The sequence below is a fragment of the Brachycentrus maculatus genome, unplaced genomic scaffold (genome assembly GCF_059751285.1).
Source record: "Brachycentrus maculatus isolate JH-2025_06_01 unplaced genomic scaffold, ASM5975128v1 h1tg000142l, whole genome shotgun sequence".
Lineage (NCBI taxonomy): Eukaryota > Metazoa > Arthropoda > Insecta > Trichoptera > Brachycentridae > Brachycentrus > Brachycentrus maculatus.
In genome coordinates this window covers 1,074,772-1,093,599 of record NW_028280895.1, presented here as the reverse complement: position 1 = coordinate 1,093,599, position 18,828 = coordinate 1,074,772, and the positions used below count along the sequence as shown (strand labels likewise).

Below are 18,828 nucleotides of genomic sequence, written 5' to 3'. Positions count from 1 at the left end.
TTTTGTTTAATTATTTTTTTTAAATATACTTAATATTTTTCAAATGGAGAAAAAACCTTCAGGTTTAACTTAAAAAGATCTGTTGCACAGTAAAAAGTTCAATAAGTGGCTTGATTTTAATATATTGGGTTATATTTTTAAACTTTAAAAACGTTCTACTGAAAAATTAAGTTTTTTGATTTATGACGTTCTTGAAAGGAGTGAGCTATATACGAACCCATTCGTTTATTTCTTCACCTTTGGTTTATCCTTCGTTGTCCCTCTAACAAAAATAATAAAAATAGATCTTGATATTTGATCTCTGATATTTAAAAAATGCGTACATAACATACAAATAATAATTACTAGTACAATGATAAGAGTAGCACTTTTAATCTTTTCATTTATAAAAATTGATTTTCAAAACATGCTAATGAGGGTGATAGCTAAATTAAATAATACTGATTTCAATCGTAATTAAACTGTTTACCTCCACGAAGATATCTTTTTGATACCAGAACATTATCATGAGAATCCATGTTATATAAAAGGTGAGAATATTCAATCAATAAGGAAAAAATTTTGGACGTAATTCGTAATTATTTTTTGAGGCGAAAATATTATTTTTGTCATGATGCTGATGTTTTTGGTAGTGGCCTGCGCCATCTCCATGGTGAGCGGTCATGGTATGCTCATGAACCCCGTCAACCGGGCATCCAGGTGGAGAGAAGATCCTACTGCTCCTCAGAACTTCGAGGACAATGAGCTCTTCTGCGGAGGACTGACGGTGAGCAGTTTAAACGTTTTAGTGTTTACATTTTTTCTTATATCGTAGTCATACAGAAGAAAGTGACCAAGTGCATTTTTTACAAAAACGTGATCATTGACTATTTGGTATCTCACTAGCTTAATATTGCCCTGAAAAAATACCAAAGCGATTTTAAACTTGGAAGTATAATATATTGATTTGTTAAAAATGACTAACTGCATTGATGTTTATTTTCTTGCTGAGCAAAAGTGACTTAAATGGCCCTCCTGAACATTTTACGTTTTGTTAGTTGGTCACTTTCTCCTGTATGACTATGTTATGTGTCTTATCAGTAGACTTCTTTTTGAATACTTTTTTTATAGGTTTCATCAATTTTAACATAATACACACACAAGAAAAGAAAAGAAAAAGAAAACTGCATAATTGTATAATTTATTGTACAATTATTTATTGTACATTTATTATTATTTATTATATTATTTATTGTACAATTTATTTATTGTACAATTATTTATTGCATAATTATTATTATTTATTGTACAATTATTATTATTTATTGTATTTATTTATTGTACAATTTGTTGTACACTTATTGTGCAATTATATAATCTACGACTACGATGTGTATTTTGTAAATTGGAAAAAAAAAATTTTTGGAAAAAAAGATTTTTAAGTGCGCACAAAATCAACAGTATTTTCCTCAAATATTGATCGATTTGAGTATTTCTTTCTGATACTTGTGGACAACATATAAAACTACATTTCAGTAACTAGTTACTGTATTTTGGATAGCTAAATATATATTATATGCAGTTTCAAAATAAAGAGGCTAATCCCTCTTAAAAACAGGCCAAAAGACATGCAACAAGATGAAGAATAAGAAGCAGAGGTTTCAAAATGTTTTGAGTGTGTCCAAATACTTGTTCACAAATCTGGATTTCTCTACTTAGGAGTTATTTTTACATTTTTGACATAACAAAGATGAAGAAGAATATGGAAGTCTGGGTATTTTTACAGGGCTTATGATCTGTTAAGGGCCGGTTATGTTGCACATATCGCTCACTCGTTTCAAGAATGTCATAAATCAAAATACTTGATTTTTCAGGAGAACGTTTTTAAAGTTAAAAAATATAATACAATGTATTGAAAATAAATATCAAGCCACTTACTGAACTTTTTACTGTGCAACAGAACTTTTTAGTTAAAACCTGAAGGTTTTTTCTCCATTTGAAAAATATTTAGTATATTTAAAAAAAATACTATACAATACCTTTTCTTCAAAATGCAAAAACAATACTTTCTGCCCTGAAGCGGGTAAATATTAAGTTAAAAATATGCCGCTTTTGCTGGGATATAGTACATTTTCTGGGCATTCCGAAAACATGCACAACTGAAAATTGACGATTTTTGATTTATGACGTTCCTGAAAGGAGTGAGCGATATGTAAAGTGATCACTTAACACAAACTTCCAAATTCTTCTTCATCTATGTTAAGATGTCAAAAATGTAAATATATGTAGGTACTTTTAAGCAAATGAATATCTTTTCTTCAATATTTTCCGCAGATACTTTGTGGCACATTTTATAAACTTTGTAAAATTAAACAACTTTGTTTTAACCACTTTTTTTATTATTAGTACACTTTACATCTACCGATTTAGGATTTTTTACGGAGTATGTGGAAGTTTTTGGTAAGGGAATGTAATTAATTATGAGTATTTTAATGTTTTTGAATTTAATAAACCCTGATGATGACAAGGTTCTTGTCGAAACCGGTAGGTTAAAGTGTACTAATAATAAAAAAGGGTTTACACAAAGTTGTTTAATTTTATAAAGTTCAAATGAATATCATTTATTAGTCAAATTATTAACATATTAGAGAGTTGACAATTTATGTACGCACATGTTCCTGCTGAATAATACAAAGGTTTGTCCATAATTTTTAGGTGCAATTTCAACAAAACGGTGGAAAGTGCGGAATGTGCGGAGATAATTATGCCGATCCGACCCCGAGAAGACACGAACTGGGTGGACCTTTTGGACAGGGAACTATCGTCAAAAGGTGAGAAATATATTTAAAAACATCATGTATATGTTTGTATGCTTATTCTCTATAGACTCCTATACTAATCAACCCATTACGATAAAACTTGCAAAAGTTATTGTGTATATTCCCGCGGTAGTTTCTGAAAAAAAAAACGGGGCAAAAATGGGAACGGGAACAGAAATATGCGTGAAACTATTTTCACATTATAACGGTTTTCTTACACCATTTTGACATTTGGCAACACAGAAGAATCTCACTTGGTTTATTTGTCAGGTTTTTGTTCCAAATTCAAATTGTATAAAAATGTGTCCTGTTTGATAGATTTGAATATGCGTACCTACACCGCTTCACCTAGGGAGGTACAATTTGTTCATGCGTTCGCACGAAAACGGCCATATATAAATTGGTTATATTTATTATTAAATATATTAATAATACGTAATTAAAGTGCTATCACATATTAGCTTCTAGAATCTTTAATATCCTTATCACATCAAAAACAAATGAAAAATGACAATGATAATAATACGTCATTTCAAGATACGATTATTCGAATATTATTTGTTGATTTTCCATGAATTACTTTTGCTCATCCATGTGAATCTTAGAAGAGTTAAAATTGATTGTTATTTCCTGTGTCTAACCGACGAACAAATAAACAATCTAATTCATGTTATTATATTATGTACAGATATACATATGTACATTTATTAACATATTCCGACATGTCGCTCACTCCTTTCAACAATGTCATAAATCAAAAATCGTCAATTTTCAGTTGTGCGTGTTTTCGTAATGCCAAGAAAATTTACTATATCCCAGCAAAAGCGGCATATTTTTAACTCAATATTTACCCACTACAGGGCAGAAAATATTGTTTTTGTATTTTGAAGAAAAGGTATTGTTTAATTATTTTGAAAAATATACTTAATATTTTTCATTTTCAAATGGAGAAAAAACCTTCAGGTTTCACATAAAAAGATATTTTGCACAGTAAAAAGTTCAATGAGTGGCTTGATATTTATTTTTAATAAATTGTGTTATATTTTTAAACTTTAAAAACGTTCTCCTGAAAAATCAAGTTTTTTTTATTTATGACGTTCTTGAAAGGAGTGAGCGATATGTACATTTATTAACATATTCCGACATATCGCTCACTCCTTTCAACAATGTCATATCTCAAAAATCGTCAATTTTCAGTTGTGCATGTTTTCGGAATGCCGAGCCCAGTTCTATATCCCAGCAAAAGTGGCATATTTTTAACTTAATATTTCCCGCTACAGGGCAGAAAGTGTTATTTTTGCATTTTGAAGAAAAGGTATTGTTTTTTTTAATATCCTAAATATTTTGGAAATGGAGAAAAAACCTTCAGGTTTTACCTAAAAAGATCTGTTGTGCAGTAAAAAGTTCAATAAGTGGCTTGATATTTATTTTTAATACATTTTATTATATTCTTAAACTTTAAAAGCGATCTCCTGAAAAATCTTTTTTATTTATTTATGACATTGTTGAAAGGAGTGAGCGATGTGTGCCTTTTGTTATCTTGCTTTTATGACGTATGATATTGGAAAACCAGAGGAAACTCTTTGTTTAAAATTTAAATTTCTTAGAATCCTTTTATTCTGCCGACCAATTAATCCATCGAAAAATATCGATTTTTGTCGACTGAAATTTGGCATTTCCATCTCTCCTCGACAGTATATTTTAGGTATCGCCCTGTTTTTCGTCTGCATTGATTGGACGATCTTCTTGCAACGATTTGACGATTTTCATAATCCTCTGTTTTGATAATTTTGTCAATCAAACGTTTTAGTACGTAGGTATATTATAAATCAGGGGTGGCCAAACTTTTGATCACAACAAATTCCACATGTGTGAAAATACCTGAAAGAGGGACGGGAGGGAGGAAAAGGGATGATCAAAGTTCAAGTCAAAGAAAAATTGTATGAAACTAGGTTTCATACAATTTTTCTTTGCGTTTCATACATACGTGGTGTGTCCCTAGGGACACACCACGATATAGAAGTCGAGTTACAATGTAGGCGATCTCAGCGCTGAGATCGACTGAGATGACGAGTGCGTACATAGAATATATCAAAATACTCATATTCATCGTTAACCAGTTATATGAACGTTACATGTAGGAACTCTGTTTAGATGTTTTAAATTTAAAATTTACTTAGTAAATACCACTATTTAAAAAAATCTATTTTGATACTTGTTTCAATGTATTCCGCATAATTTTCAAACATCGTATTTGAAATATGGTGTTTGGAAATAATGCGGAAAGCATCGAAACATGTCGCTCATTCCTTTCAAGGACGTCATAAATCAAAAAACTTGATTTTTCAGTAGAACGTTTTTAAAGTTTAAGAATATAATACAATGTATTTAAAATAAATATCAAGCCACTTATTGAACTTTTTACTTTGCAACACATCTTTTTAAGTAAAACCTGAAGGTTTTTTCTCCATTTGAAAAATATCAAGTATATTTAAAAAAATGATTAAACAATACCCTTTCTTCAAAATGCAAAAACAACACTTTCTGCCCTGTAGCGGGTAAATATTAAGTTAAAAATATGCCTCTTTTGCTGGGATATAGTACATTTTCTGGGCATTCCGAAAACATGCACAACTGAAAATTGACGATTTTTGATTTATGACGTTCTTGAAAGGAGTGAGCGATGTGTCACAATAGATTTTAAGAAATAGTGGTATTTACTAAGAATTTTTTAAATAAAAAACGGATAGATCTTACCAAAAAGTGACTGCCGAATCAATTAATGAAACCTTTTTTGAGTTTGTTCTACTCTTGGGAAGCGCTAAGATATCAGTTGTCCTGGTGATCCGACTGGGAACTCTAAAGCATATAAGTTCCAGCAAATAATTGGTTGTTATAGGAACTTTTCGTAATTAAATTAAATTTGATTTGTTTAGAAATTAAACAGAACATTAACATACTTAAATACATTTACAATAATAAACAAACAAACAAAAAAACAGGTAATTGTAACATTCCAATTACAAAATTTCACAAATGTGAAATGAGTTAAAAGTAAACAGCAAGAATAAAATATAGCAAAAGTTAAGAAGAGCAATAGGCAGACATAATTTAGAGCTAAAGTAAAAATAATAAAAAAATATAAATAAACAGTTATAAGATGTACAAGTTGAGAAGAGCAATAAATAAAAATAAAAATAATAAAAAAAACTAAAAAAAAACACTGAACACATATCGCTCACTCCTTTCAAGAACGTCATAAATAAAAAACTTGATTTTTCAGGAGAACGTTTTTAAAGTTTAAAAATATAACACAATGTATTAAAAATTAATATCAAGCAACAATTGAACTTTTTACTGTGCAACAGATCTTTTTAGGTAAAACCTGAAGGTTGTTTCTCCATTTGAAAAATATTTAGTATATTAAATAATATATAAAAAAAATATAAAAAAATAATAAAACAGCGCCTTTTCATCGAAATACAAAAATAATGTTTTCTGTCCTGTATCGGGTAAATATTAAGTTAAAAATATGCCGCTTTTTGGGATAACGTACATTTTCTGGGCATTCTGAAAACATGCACAACTGAAAAAGACGATTTTTGATTTATGACGTTCTTGAAAGGAGTGAGCGATATACAATAAAATAGAAGACATTCGCAACAGATCGGCTGTCCAAACTCAAAACACAGTAAGGGACATTTTTTTGTAGTACGTTTTTTTTTGCATTTTTGGACTAAGTAGATTCTACATAGTCCAAAAATGCAAAAAAAACTACTAAAAAAAAATGTCCCTTACTGTGTTTTAAGTTTGGACAGCCGAGATACGCAGCTTTTTATAGGTTGATATGTAGTATTAATATATAAATATCTCCTATGTGAACAAACTCACCATTTACACATCCGTAGCGCAGTGGTCTGCGCGTTTAGCTACCGTGCTGGAGGTCCCGGGTTCGATTCCTAAGGGGGTCAAAATAAACATGGCCGATTTTCACTCTCTAATATGTATTTAATATCACCCTGGACTGGTACAAGAAGCTCAGGGCTGATCACCTTGCCTTCATGCAATTAACGATCAAGATAACACTGCGTCGCTACGATTCAGTGCCCTATGCACCATTGGGTGCGGATAAGCGTTAGAAGAAGAAGAAGAACAAAAAACCCAGGGCTGTAAACAAAAATTTTGACACACTATGTGTGTCCAAATTTTTAATGGCTTTAATAATTTCTGTATTGGCTTATATATCTGTATTGGCTATTGGCTATTTCTGTATTGGCTTATATATCTGTATTGTATATATATATATCTGTATTGGCTATTTATATATCTGTATTGGCTTATATATCTGTATTGGCTTATATATCATGATCATTCTATCTTTCCACAGCTACAAACGAGGAAGTGAGATGTTCGTCCAAGCTCTGATCACCACCAACCACAAGGGCTACTTCACGTTCGGAATATGTAATTTGGACAAATATGAACGAGAAAGCGAAGAGTGCTTCGAAGAGATTCGCCTTGTTACTGTCAATGGAGATGAAAAGCATGTTATAGACGAATATAGAGGATACCACGATGTGCTTCTCGCTCTACCCGACGACTTGGCCTGCGAGCATTGCGTTCTTCAGTGGACTTATAGGACAGGTACTTTTTGAAATAGTTTGTACTTGTTTTAATTATAATTTTAAGTTGGCAGTGGTTTCCTGTACGTTTTAGTTGGCAGTGGTACTGGATAATATATAGATACGTCGCCATTTCGATTTTTCTTTGTCGGTCACTGTTTTATCGACAGAACACTTCTTGAATTAAAAAAATTGAAGGAATAAATTCATAATAGATATCGCTCACTCCTTTCAAGAACGTCATAAATCAAAAAACTTGATTTTTCAGGAGAACGGAACGTTTTACATTTAAAAACATAATACAATGTATTAAAAATAAATATCATGCCACTACTGAACTTTTTACTGTGCAACAGATCTTTTTAAGTAAATCCTGAAGGTATTTTCTCCATTTGAAAAATATTTAGTTTATTTTAAAAAATACTTAAACAACACCTTTTCTTCAAAATGCAAAAACGATACTTTCTGCCCTGTAGCGGGTAAATATTAAGTTAAAAATATGCCTCTTTTGCTGGGATATAGTACATTTTCTGGGCATTCTGAAAACATGCACAACTGAATATTGACGATTTTTGATTTATAACGTTCTTGAAAGGAGTGAGCGATATGTAATAATTTTAGGTAATAAAGATTGTGTTATTTTAATTTTTAAGGTAACAACTGGGGCCCTTGTGGAGATGGAACGAATGCCCTCGGCTGCGGACCCCAAGAAACGTTCCAGACATGCTCCGATATAACGATTCTACCTTGATCACTTCACATGGACTCATTATTAATTGTATATAATACATATCTTATCTTTTAATTTTTATGTTTAAAACTAATTCCTCTGTTTGATTGAAAGTATAATATTGATTAAAGTTCAATTAAATAAATATATTTTGTAAGTTTCTACCAGCTTCTACTACTCGGCTGTCCAAATTTAAAACACAGTAAGGGACATTTTTTTGTAGTAGTTTTTTTTTTGCATTTATGGACTAAGTAGACTCTACTTAGTCCAAAAATGCAAAAAAAAACCTACTACAAAAAAATGTCCCTTACTGTGTTTTAAATTTGGACAGCCAAACTACTCTTGTTACTACGCCTTTAAAATGTGGAGGTCCTCACCAAATAAACTACATTTTCAGTATTGCACAAAAAACCTTTAGATGCAAATCTGTTTTGTTTACTGTTTTCTATCGAAATCTTAATCAAAGTTGCGACAAAACGTGACCAATCCTGTGTTAAACCATTATGAAATCATTAGATCGTACAAAAACGTAGTTTTTTTGCATTTATGGACTAAGTAGACTCTACTTAGTCCAAAAATGCAAAAAAAACCTACTACAAAAAAATGTCCCTTACTGTGTTTTAAATTTGGACAGCCGAACTACTCTTGTTACGCCTTTAAAATGTGGAGGTCCTCACCAAATAAACTACATTTTCAATATTGCACAAAAAAACCTTTAGATGAAAATCTGTTTTGTTTACTGTATTCTATCGAAATCCTAATCAAAGTTGCGACAAAACGTGACCAATCCTGTGTTAAACCATTATGAAATCATTAGATCGTACAAAAACGTATCAATTTTACAAGCTAGAATTCCTGATTGATCAAAATCATTTATTTTATTTTATTTTATTTTATTGGAAGGAAGAACAACAGTTACAATATATGATACATACAGAATACAAAAAATAAAATCATGAGTACCAATTATAGTTCTTCACAACTATACATAAGAGAGATCTATATAAAGGAAGAGACATGAGACAAGGATGGGATAAAGAGAAAAGGAGATGGCAGTGATAGGAAAAGAAGAAAATGAAAGGACAGGGAATAGAATTACTTTTTTAGGTTTATAAGATTTCGAGCAATTTAGCTTTAAATTTTAAATTTATAATGGAAATGTAACGTTTTGGTGAGGACCTCCACAAACAATATGTTTCTTTGTTGTTCCTATCGGAATATGTTATAATTTTTGCAAATGGCTTCGTTCGTATGTCATATTTGACATTTATTGTAACTGCAGACAGTTGGTAGAATTCCATATTGAATTGTTGGGTAATATATCCAAAATTAAACAACGTTTGTTGGATTGAATTCTACATTTATTAATTCTACATTTATTTATGTATATGTTAATACGTGACGCGTTTCGTCTTCTTAGGACATTATCAAACACACGTGTTTCGGATAAGGGTTAGAAAGTAGAAGAAGAAAATCATTTAAACCATGATAAGTCGTAAGCTCTACTAATACCCAGACTTCCACACTCTTCTTCATCTATGTTGGGATGTCAACATGAATAACTCCTTAAGTTAACAAACCCAGTTTTGTGAACAAAGATTTGGATACACTCAAAATATTGTGAATAATATAACTGGTCAAATTACAAGGATGACAAAAATTTAAAATCATGTTTTCAGGCGTCTCCTAGTATGTAAAATATTTCGGAAAGAATCTTACATATATTTCAAGAAGGTCTCTGCTAAATAAAAAAAATCCATAATTTTACCATAGATGGTGACGGGAGCTGATAAAAGAAGGTGTAAATTAATCGATGTATGTACTTATACAAATTCTAAAATTTGAGTAGCGTCGCTGTCAATCATGGGTAGACTGGTGAATATTACAAGTGGATACAGTCATAACTTAAACCATCCCATGACAGGTCGTGAGCCCTGTAAATACCCAGACTTCCATATTATTTTTCATCTATCTTGAGATGTCAATTATTTCCTCTGTACTTTGATTGATTGATTATATCAATCAAGATTTTTTTATCGCAAAAATTTGATCTGTTTTAAGTGCATACATACTTATTAGCTCCCAGACTGTAGTTATAAAGGCCCAGTATTCGTTAAGTCAATTTAATTTTCTCTTAATCCAGGTAACATTTTACGCAATTATTTTTTATTCTTTAAACATTAAAAAAAATATGTTTTTCGTCGAAATAATTACAGTAAACCCCCCTATAACGATGAGTTGGGTCCGCGTTATCAAAGGGCACGTTATAGGGAGTTAATGTTTTTAAATTGAATTTTAGTTTTAAATGAATCATTCCAGTTTTTTCTCGCCGGTTAAAATGTAAAAAATCAATACAAAAAATTCACATATTTTAACGTGACTAATAAACAAAGACATTTTCGAGGTGTGTCGTGTTGTGATGGTATAAAATAGAGCAAGATTTTGTTTGCAATCAGCATAACAATTTTGTGTTCAGCATTACAATATTCTATTTCTAACATCTTTGAAAATGATAATCTAATAAATACTGATGTAAGCTCCTTAAAATTAGTGTGAAAGACAGAAGGATAGAGAGGAGGGGCAGAGAAAAACCGAGGGAAACTTGGCAAGAAATATAAATATGTAAATATATATATATATATATAAATATATATATATACATATATATATATATATATATATATATATATATATGTATATATATATATATATATATATATATATATATATATATATATATATATATATATATATATATATATATATATATAAATATATATGTATTTATATATGTATATATATTTTTTGTCCGCCTCCGTAGTGTAATGGTAAGCACGCTCGGCTACCGTTCTGGAGGTCCCGGGTTCAATTCCCAGGGGGGGGGTCAAATAAATACAAGTGATTTATTCACTGTAATATTTATTCAATATAACCTTGGACTGGTATCTGAAGTGGAGGGCTGATCACCTTTCCTTCATGCGTAAACGATCAAGATAACACTGCATTTATATGAAACAGTGCCCTATGCACTATTGGGGTGTGGATAAGGGTTTTAATAATATATATAATGACATCATTTTGAAATGATTAAATGGGTTATTTAAAATTTCAATACAATTTACAACCATTAACCCCCTACAACATTACCATTGATAACGCGATACCTATTTCAACGTTATACGGGGGTTTACTCTATACATACATTTTTTCTGAATATTCATGAAAATACGCAAAAAGTGTATATCTCCACCTGTGTTTTTACACGCTTCAATTAAAATAGTTATTAATTATATTACAATTATTATCAATCGGAACATGCAGATAATATTTCAAAAGCTTAGGAGATAAGCAAAATTTTATCTGGGACATCCTTCTAATATAAAAGCATGGAGACATTTAATTCATTATAACATAATAAGTACTAGTTCATCGTCGAAGGCCGAATATTATTAATTGAAATATTATAATTGAAATATCTCGTCTTCGTTTTTAATGATGTTGATGTTTTTGGTTGTGGCCTGCGCCATTTCCATGGTGAGTGGTCATGGGATGGTGTTGGACCCCGTCAGCAGGGGATCCAGATGGAGGGAAAACGAGACTGCTCCCATCAACTTCGAAGACAATGGGCTCTTTTGTGGTGGATTAATGGTGAGCACTTTATTATTATTTCTTATTTGAATATTTTTCTTTCTAATTATATTCATTCTTTTTACGAAAATTTGGTTTTGTTCCATTTAGGTACCGAACGCTAGCAAAACAAAACAAATTAAATTCGTTCTTTTTTCAAAAAATTGATTTCGTTTTATTTAGGTACCGGACCCGCAAGCTAACTATATAAAATAAATTATATTCGTTCTTTTTTCGAAAAATTTGTTTTCGTTCCATTTAGGTACCGGACCTACAAGTTAACCAAAACAAATTATGTTCATTCTTTTTTCGAAATTTTTGTTTTCGTTCCATTTAGGTACCGGACCTACAAGTTAACCGAAACAAATTATGTCCGTTCTTTTTTCGAAAATTTTGTTTTCGTTCCATTTAGGTACCGAACCCATAAGCTTTTTATGACAATTATTATTTACAATTCTCAGGTTCAATTCGGACAGAATGGCGGGAAGTGCGGAATGTGCGGAGACGATTACGCCGACCCTACCCCGAGAACTAATGAGTTGGGTGGATTTTTTGGAGAGGGAATTATCGTCAAGAGGTAAGGAAAATACGATAATTTACGTTTGTGCACTACACGGAATTTTACCGTCCGGCACGTCAGTTAGTGTTTTAAAACGATGATTGGCTTGTGCTTTTGTCCATCTTTCTTCGGATCGGAGCTCTTGATCGGTGGGTGAACATGTTGCGCGTAAATCGATCACGCTAAACTGTCGTAGTCGCTTTCATTTTTCAAAATTGTGAATTTTGTCTTCAAAACCGTGAATAAATTGCTTAATTTTTTTTTAATCTAAACATAGATGAAGAAGAATATCAAAGTCTGGGCATTTACGGGGCTAAAGACAGCCATAGGCTGGTTTAAGTGATCACTTTACACACGTGTAACATTCACTTCAACACGTGTAGCCAGCCTATGATGGTCGTAAGCCCCGCAAATGCCCATACTTCCATATTCTTCTTCATCTATGATGAAATGTCAAAAATGTCAACAAAAAAAAAAACTCTTCATTGGAGATAATCCAGATTTGAGAACAAGTATTTGGACACACTCGAAATATTGTAAGTGCTTCATCATTAAAAATTGGTATCAAATTGTGGTAGAGTGGGTTATTGTAATCCAAAATCCCAGAATCAGAGTCGGCGACACTAATCAAGAGACCATAATCAAAGTTAAAATGTTAAGGTTAAAATTTGTATAACTTGGCGCTAAGAGTGGTAGAACTAATCGAGTAAAAGCAAATTGATCGGTAGATTTTCTACCTTTTAGGTCAAGCAGCCTTTTTACCCATCGATCTAAGAATAAGGAACAAACATTTAAAATAAATAAACGTCACTTCGCGATAAGGTTCGCAGAACTTTGTAGGTTAATCGTTGGATTAGTTCAATTATCACGTTTATCGGTCAAAAATCCGATTATTTGTATTTAAACGAAGTTTAAGTTTTGTTTTATAAATTATCTGCAAAAGAACATTTTCAAACAACGTATGATAGGGATATTTGATGGCCCGCTACTTAATTTTCTTAAAACGCAGGTAACATTGAAACGAAATTGATATTTTTTCTTAAAACATCGTTTTAGCTTTGAAAAAATAAATTTTTCTTTTAACTAAATACATGGTTTTGAAAAGAAAGAGTTATTTAACGGTAATGAGTTTTTTTTAAATGGTAAAATATGTATTCCGTAAAAATCAAATTCCAATAGATATCCTAAAAACAAACCTGTGCGTGGAGACGCGTCTTGCCCCTCGCGCTGCCCTGTCGCTTACTGAATTATATGTACATTATATTTGTTTTCATTTTAACATTTAACATACAAAATCTATACTCAGTGGCGTGCATTTCATAGAGTCACATAAGCAGTGCCTACCCTAATGGAATGGAAAAAATAAATACTGTGAAAATAATAATTATTGAAAAAATATATATTTAAAAAAAACTACAAGTTTTCTCAGTTATTTCTCCGCGACACAACACGCATTATTAGAGTTATGGCAGATAAGTTTAAAACAATAAATAATTAAACGCTGTTTTTTCTACTGTCTACCCTGATTAAAACCTGATGCACGCCACTGTCCATACCCATTTAGAATTTTTGGGTAATATAGTCAAAATAAAACACGGTTATAGGATCAAATTCTACTTTCATTTACACATATATGATAATATGTGACGCGTTTCGACTCATTGAGACATTTTCAAACACTTTTGTTTGATAATATCTTAATAAGACGAAATGCGTCACATATTATCAAATACATGTAAAGAAAAATAGAATTCAATCCAATAACTGTCTGCAGTTACGACATACATCATTTTGAGTGTGTCTAAATACTTGTTCACAAATCTGGATTATCTTCAATCATAGGAGTTATTTCTCATATTATTTTTAACATCCCATCAAAGATGAAGAAGGACATGGAAGTCTGGGCATTTACGGGGCTAATGACCATCATAGGCTGGTTTAAGTGATCACTTTACACACGTGTTACATTCACCAATTATACCTATTATTTACAACCACACAACTCAAATTCTTGGAAGTTCTATGTACATGAACCAATTAAGAAACCTTTTTCTTGAATCACTAGAACTTCACTTGAGACATCTATTGATGAGATGAAAAGAAGCTTTTAATTGAGCATATACTCTTAATTAGTATGTGAGCTCCGAATTAGTATGCGCAGACTTCCATGTTCTTCTTCATCTTTGATGAGATGTTAAAAAACAATATACAATATGCATATCTACACATTTATCATTTTTTTTCGTAGCTATAAACAAGGAAGCAAACTGCCGGTCCAAGTTCTGGTGACATCGAACCACATGGGCTACTTCACATTCGGGATGTGCAATCTGGACAAATATGGCAAAGAAACGGAGGAGTGCTTTGAGGAGATTCGTCTGAGTCAAGTCAACGGAGAAAAGAAGTTCGTTATAGATGACAGGACCGGATATTTTGACGTAACTCTTGTTCTTCCAAATGACTTGGTCTGCCAGCATTGTGTTTTCCAATGGACTTATACGACAGGTAATTTTAAAATTAATCATAGCACTAAATATCGATGTAGTGGAATCTCTCATAACGAGTAATTCTCGTAACGAACAAAAACGTGTGGAAAAGTGTCTCATTTAACGAGCGAAATTGCGCAGAGCGAGTTACAGAGAAAAGGCAAGTCCCCTTTTCACGACATCACTTATGAGCAGAGACCAGTAAAAACAAAAAATGTTTTCCCAAATTGGAGAAAAACAAAGTCCCGACTCCCCACAAATTCTCCACATAATTATTCCATGGAAAAATCAAGTTTTTATAAAAAATCGACAACTTTTTTATTTTAATTTTAAATATTAACGCCCTAATTGGGCTTTTACCTAAAATACATAGAAATTAAAAATACATTTGACACGTAATAAAATATATAGAATACAGCCTAAAAAAAAAACATCATATATATATATATATATATATATATATATATATATATATATATATATATATATATATATATATATATATATATATATATATATATATATATATATATATATATATATATATATATATATATATATATATATATATATATATATATATATATATATATATATATATATATATATATATATATATATATATATATATATATATATATATATATATATATATATATATATATTATATATATATATATATATATATATATATATATATATATATATATATATATATATATATATATATATATATATATATATATATATATATATATATATATATATATATATATATATATATATATATATATATATATATATATATATATATATATATATATATATATATATATATATATATATATATATATATATATATATATATATATATATATATATATATATATATATATATATATATATATATATATATATATATATATATATATATATATATATATATTTATATATAGTTACATAGTACACAAAAAAATAATTGACGTACTTTATTCATTTTTTTGTGGCATAAACAGAATTCGAAAAATGATCATGTAAAAACAATTATGTAGAATGCGTAATAAAATAATACTAAAAGGAGAACACACGCAAAAATATAATTTCTAAACATTATTATATTAATAATTGGTAAAATGTTAAAATCCCCACAAATTCCCCATTCGAGCTGAGATTCCCGCGGATTTGGGGAATTCTCTACAAATTGGCAACCCTAGTCGAGAAGTAAAACATTCAAACATTTATTATAAAGGTACGTGTGTTAATTTTGTAGGCAATTCTTGGGGCGACTGCGGAAACGGAACGGGAGCTGTCGGCTGCGGAGACATCCAGGAAACTTTCCGCACGTGTTCCGACATATCTATCCTGGCATAATCGCCAAAAGTATTATAATCACCCAGATCATTGTATCTTGACGCTAAATATGTAACAGATTGTGATAGCTTGATAATTATACTAATAATGATTCTTTTATTATCTGCTCTCATGTTTCAAGTGCGGTAATTCATCAATAAATCCCTTACTTAACATGATTGTCTATAAAAATTAGATAAAAAAGTACATATTTTTTAACAATGACGTAATTACACTTCAAAAACAAGTTAAATATGTTAAAATGTGTGGAAAAACTATTTACATCGGGAGAAACATGGACAGAATTGATTTTGTGGTGAAATTCTGCGAGATGGCGCTAGTGTCATTGTAGAATTGAGTAAAATTGCGCTATTTCTGGTGCTACAACGTCAGAATGTCATCTCCTGTCATATTTCTAAAAGTGTAATTACGCCATTGTTGCACCAAATGAGCGAAATGGTATCTTTTTCTTAGCTGTATGTATTGCTGAATGGTATTGAAACATTTTTGCATTATTTGAAGATTAAAAGAGATTCAACTGATATTTAAAGTTTCAATTTCAATTACATGAAATAATAAGTCTTTAACAGAAAAATTAAACTCACTTGAGAATTAGTAAATAAAAAAAATCGAATAGTACAACGATATTTATTTGTGCAATTTACGGTATTTTAGAATCTAAATATATAAAAACATATCGCTTACTCCTTTCAAGAACGTCATAAATAAAAAAAAACAGATTTTTCTCCTGAACGTTTATAAAAGTTTAAAAATATAATACAATGTAATAAAAATAAATTTCAAGCCACTTATTGAACTTTTTACCATGTAACAGATCTTTTTAGATAAAACCTGAACGTTTTTTCTCCATTTGAAATATATTCAGTTTATTTAAAAACATAATTAAACAACACATTTTCTTCCAAATGCAAAAACCACACTTTCTACTCTGTAGCGAGTAAATATTAAGTTGAAAATATGCCGCTTTTGCAGGGATATATGTAGTACATTTTGTGGGGATTCCGAAAACATGCACAAATGAAAATTGGAGATTTTTGATTTATGACGTTCTTGAAAGGAGTGAGCGATATATGAGCAATAATAATTTTGTGTTAAATTTGTACATGTTTTTTGTTGTTGTATAGTTATAATAAACATATTCGAAAATAAACTGTCTTGGTAAATCTGTTATTATAATGTTTTAATTATTCCTACGCTTATACCAATTATCTTTAAAAGTACCTGATCTGAGATACTAAGAAGAGAAGTTAGTAGTTTATATTTATGATATTAGCATCGTGAAAAGTATATAAATGCAAACGAAATAACATTTTAAAACTGAAGGTATTTTTAAGTTAAGATACTTTTCCTATGGATTGTGATATATCTGAAAGGTTCGTACAACCACAAATATAGGATTTATATTGCATTATATATAATGACGTCGAAGGGACTTGACCATGACATACAACGAAGAAGAAGAAGATTGAAAAAGTATTTAACACAGTGGTGTTTTACCCAAAAAAACATAATCAACTAATCAAATAACCATGCCTAGATGCCCAGCATCCCTTGACGTCGAGTAACCAGCTCATCGAAAGGGTCGAGAGTTTACTACAACTGAAAATGGCAGCCTTCAAAATGCGTTTAGAACTCGCAGGGTCCGCATTTAACAGTATGAAGGCTTTCTGGAGATCGGATTTATACTCGGTGAAGACAAAATGCCGCCTATACTATGCCTGCATTGGTCCTGTTCTCTTATACGACTGTGAAACATGGCACCTTACAAGGGCCCAGAGCAGCCGTGTACTTAGCTTTGAGAATAGGTGTCTGCGAAGAATTTTAGACCATGTGAGGAATGAAGAGATAAGGCGTAGGACGCAGCAAATCGGCTGCTTCGAATACAAATAATACTTGATAATATTGTATCTTATGTTTTATTTGTATATAAATTATACAAATAAAACTTAATATGATATAATTAAAATGTAATATATATTTTAAGTTGTAATATGTAACACGTTTTGTCCGCCTCCGGTCAGCACGGTCAGCATGTCCTCCGGTCAGCATGGTCAGCATGCTCGGCTACCGTTCAGGAGTTCCCGGGTTCGATTCCCAAGGGGGGTAAAATAAATATAAGTGATTTTTTCACTGTCATATTTATTCAATATCACCCAGGACTGGTACCTGAAGCGGAGGGCTGATCACCTTTCCTTCATGTATAAACGATCAAGATAACACTACGTTTATATGACGCAGTGCCCTATGCACCATTGGGGTGCGGATAAGGGTTTTATTTTAATATGCAACATAACATATTACAACTTAAACACAAAAAGATAATATTATTATTCGTTTATAATCATTGGTGAAACGGATTTTTTAGTTTAAAATCATCACGATCTCACATAAAATAATGATTGATTGTTAAAATGATGCTCTATTTTTTATCCTAAACGTCAATCGATTAAAAATACCACTAATAAAGATAATTATTATTTACAATAATGCTAATTTACTCTAATAATTGATAAAAGAGACATCCAAAAAAATCATTTTGAAGTTAAAATTGAGCGGATGCTCATACATAGGTATGTACAAAGATTTTGACTAATTTAAATGAGTCAAATAATAAAAACTTTAACAGCATGCAAAC

General features: G+C 30.6%; 2 protein-coding genes across 2 annotated transcripts; both read left to right on the top strand.

Annotated features, from left to right (window-relative positions):
- Positions 1-610: 610 nt before the first annotated feature.
- LOC148308985 (uncharacterized) lies at positions 611-8,289 on the top strand. Its single transcript, XM_088260812.1, has 4 exons — positions 611-766; positions 2,695-2,810; positions 7,186-7,442; positions 8,074-8,289. The coding sequence occupies exons 1-4, from the start codon at positions 611-613 to the stop codon at positions 8,169-8,171; spliced, it is 627 nt and encodes a 208-aa protein (XP_088116938.1). The 3' UTR covers positions 8,172-8,289.
- A 3,267-nt stretch (positions 8,290-11,556) lies between these two features.
- Positions 11,557-16,871, top strand: LOC148308984 (uncharacterized). The gene is made up of 4 exons (XM_088260819.1): positions 11,557-11,798; positions 12,239-12,354; positions 14,585-14,841; positions 16,093-16,871. The coding sequence occupies exons 1-4, from the start codon at positions 11,643-11,645 to the stop codon at positions 16,191-16,193; spliced, it is 630 nt and encodes a 209-aa protein (XP_088116945.1). The 5' UTR covers positions 11,557-11,642; the 3' UTR covers positions 16,194-16,871.
- Positions 16,872-18,828: the final 1,957 nt, after the last annotated feature.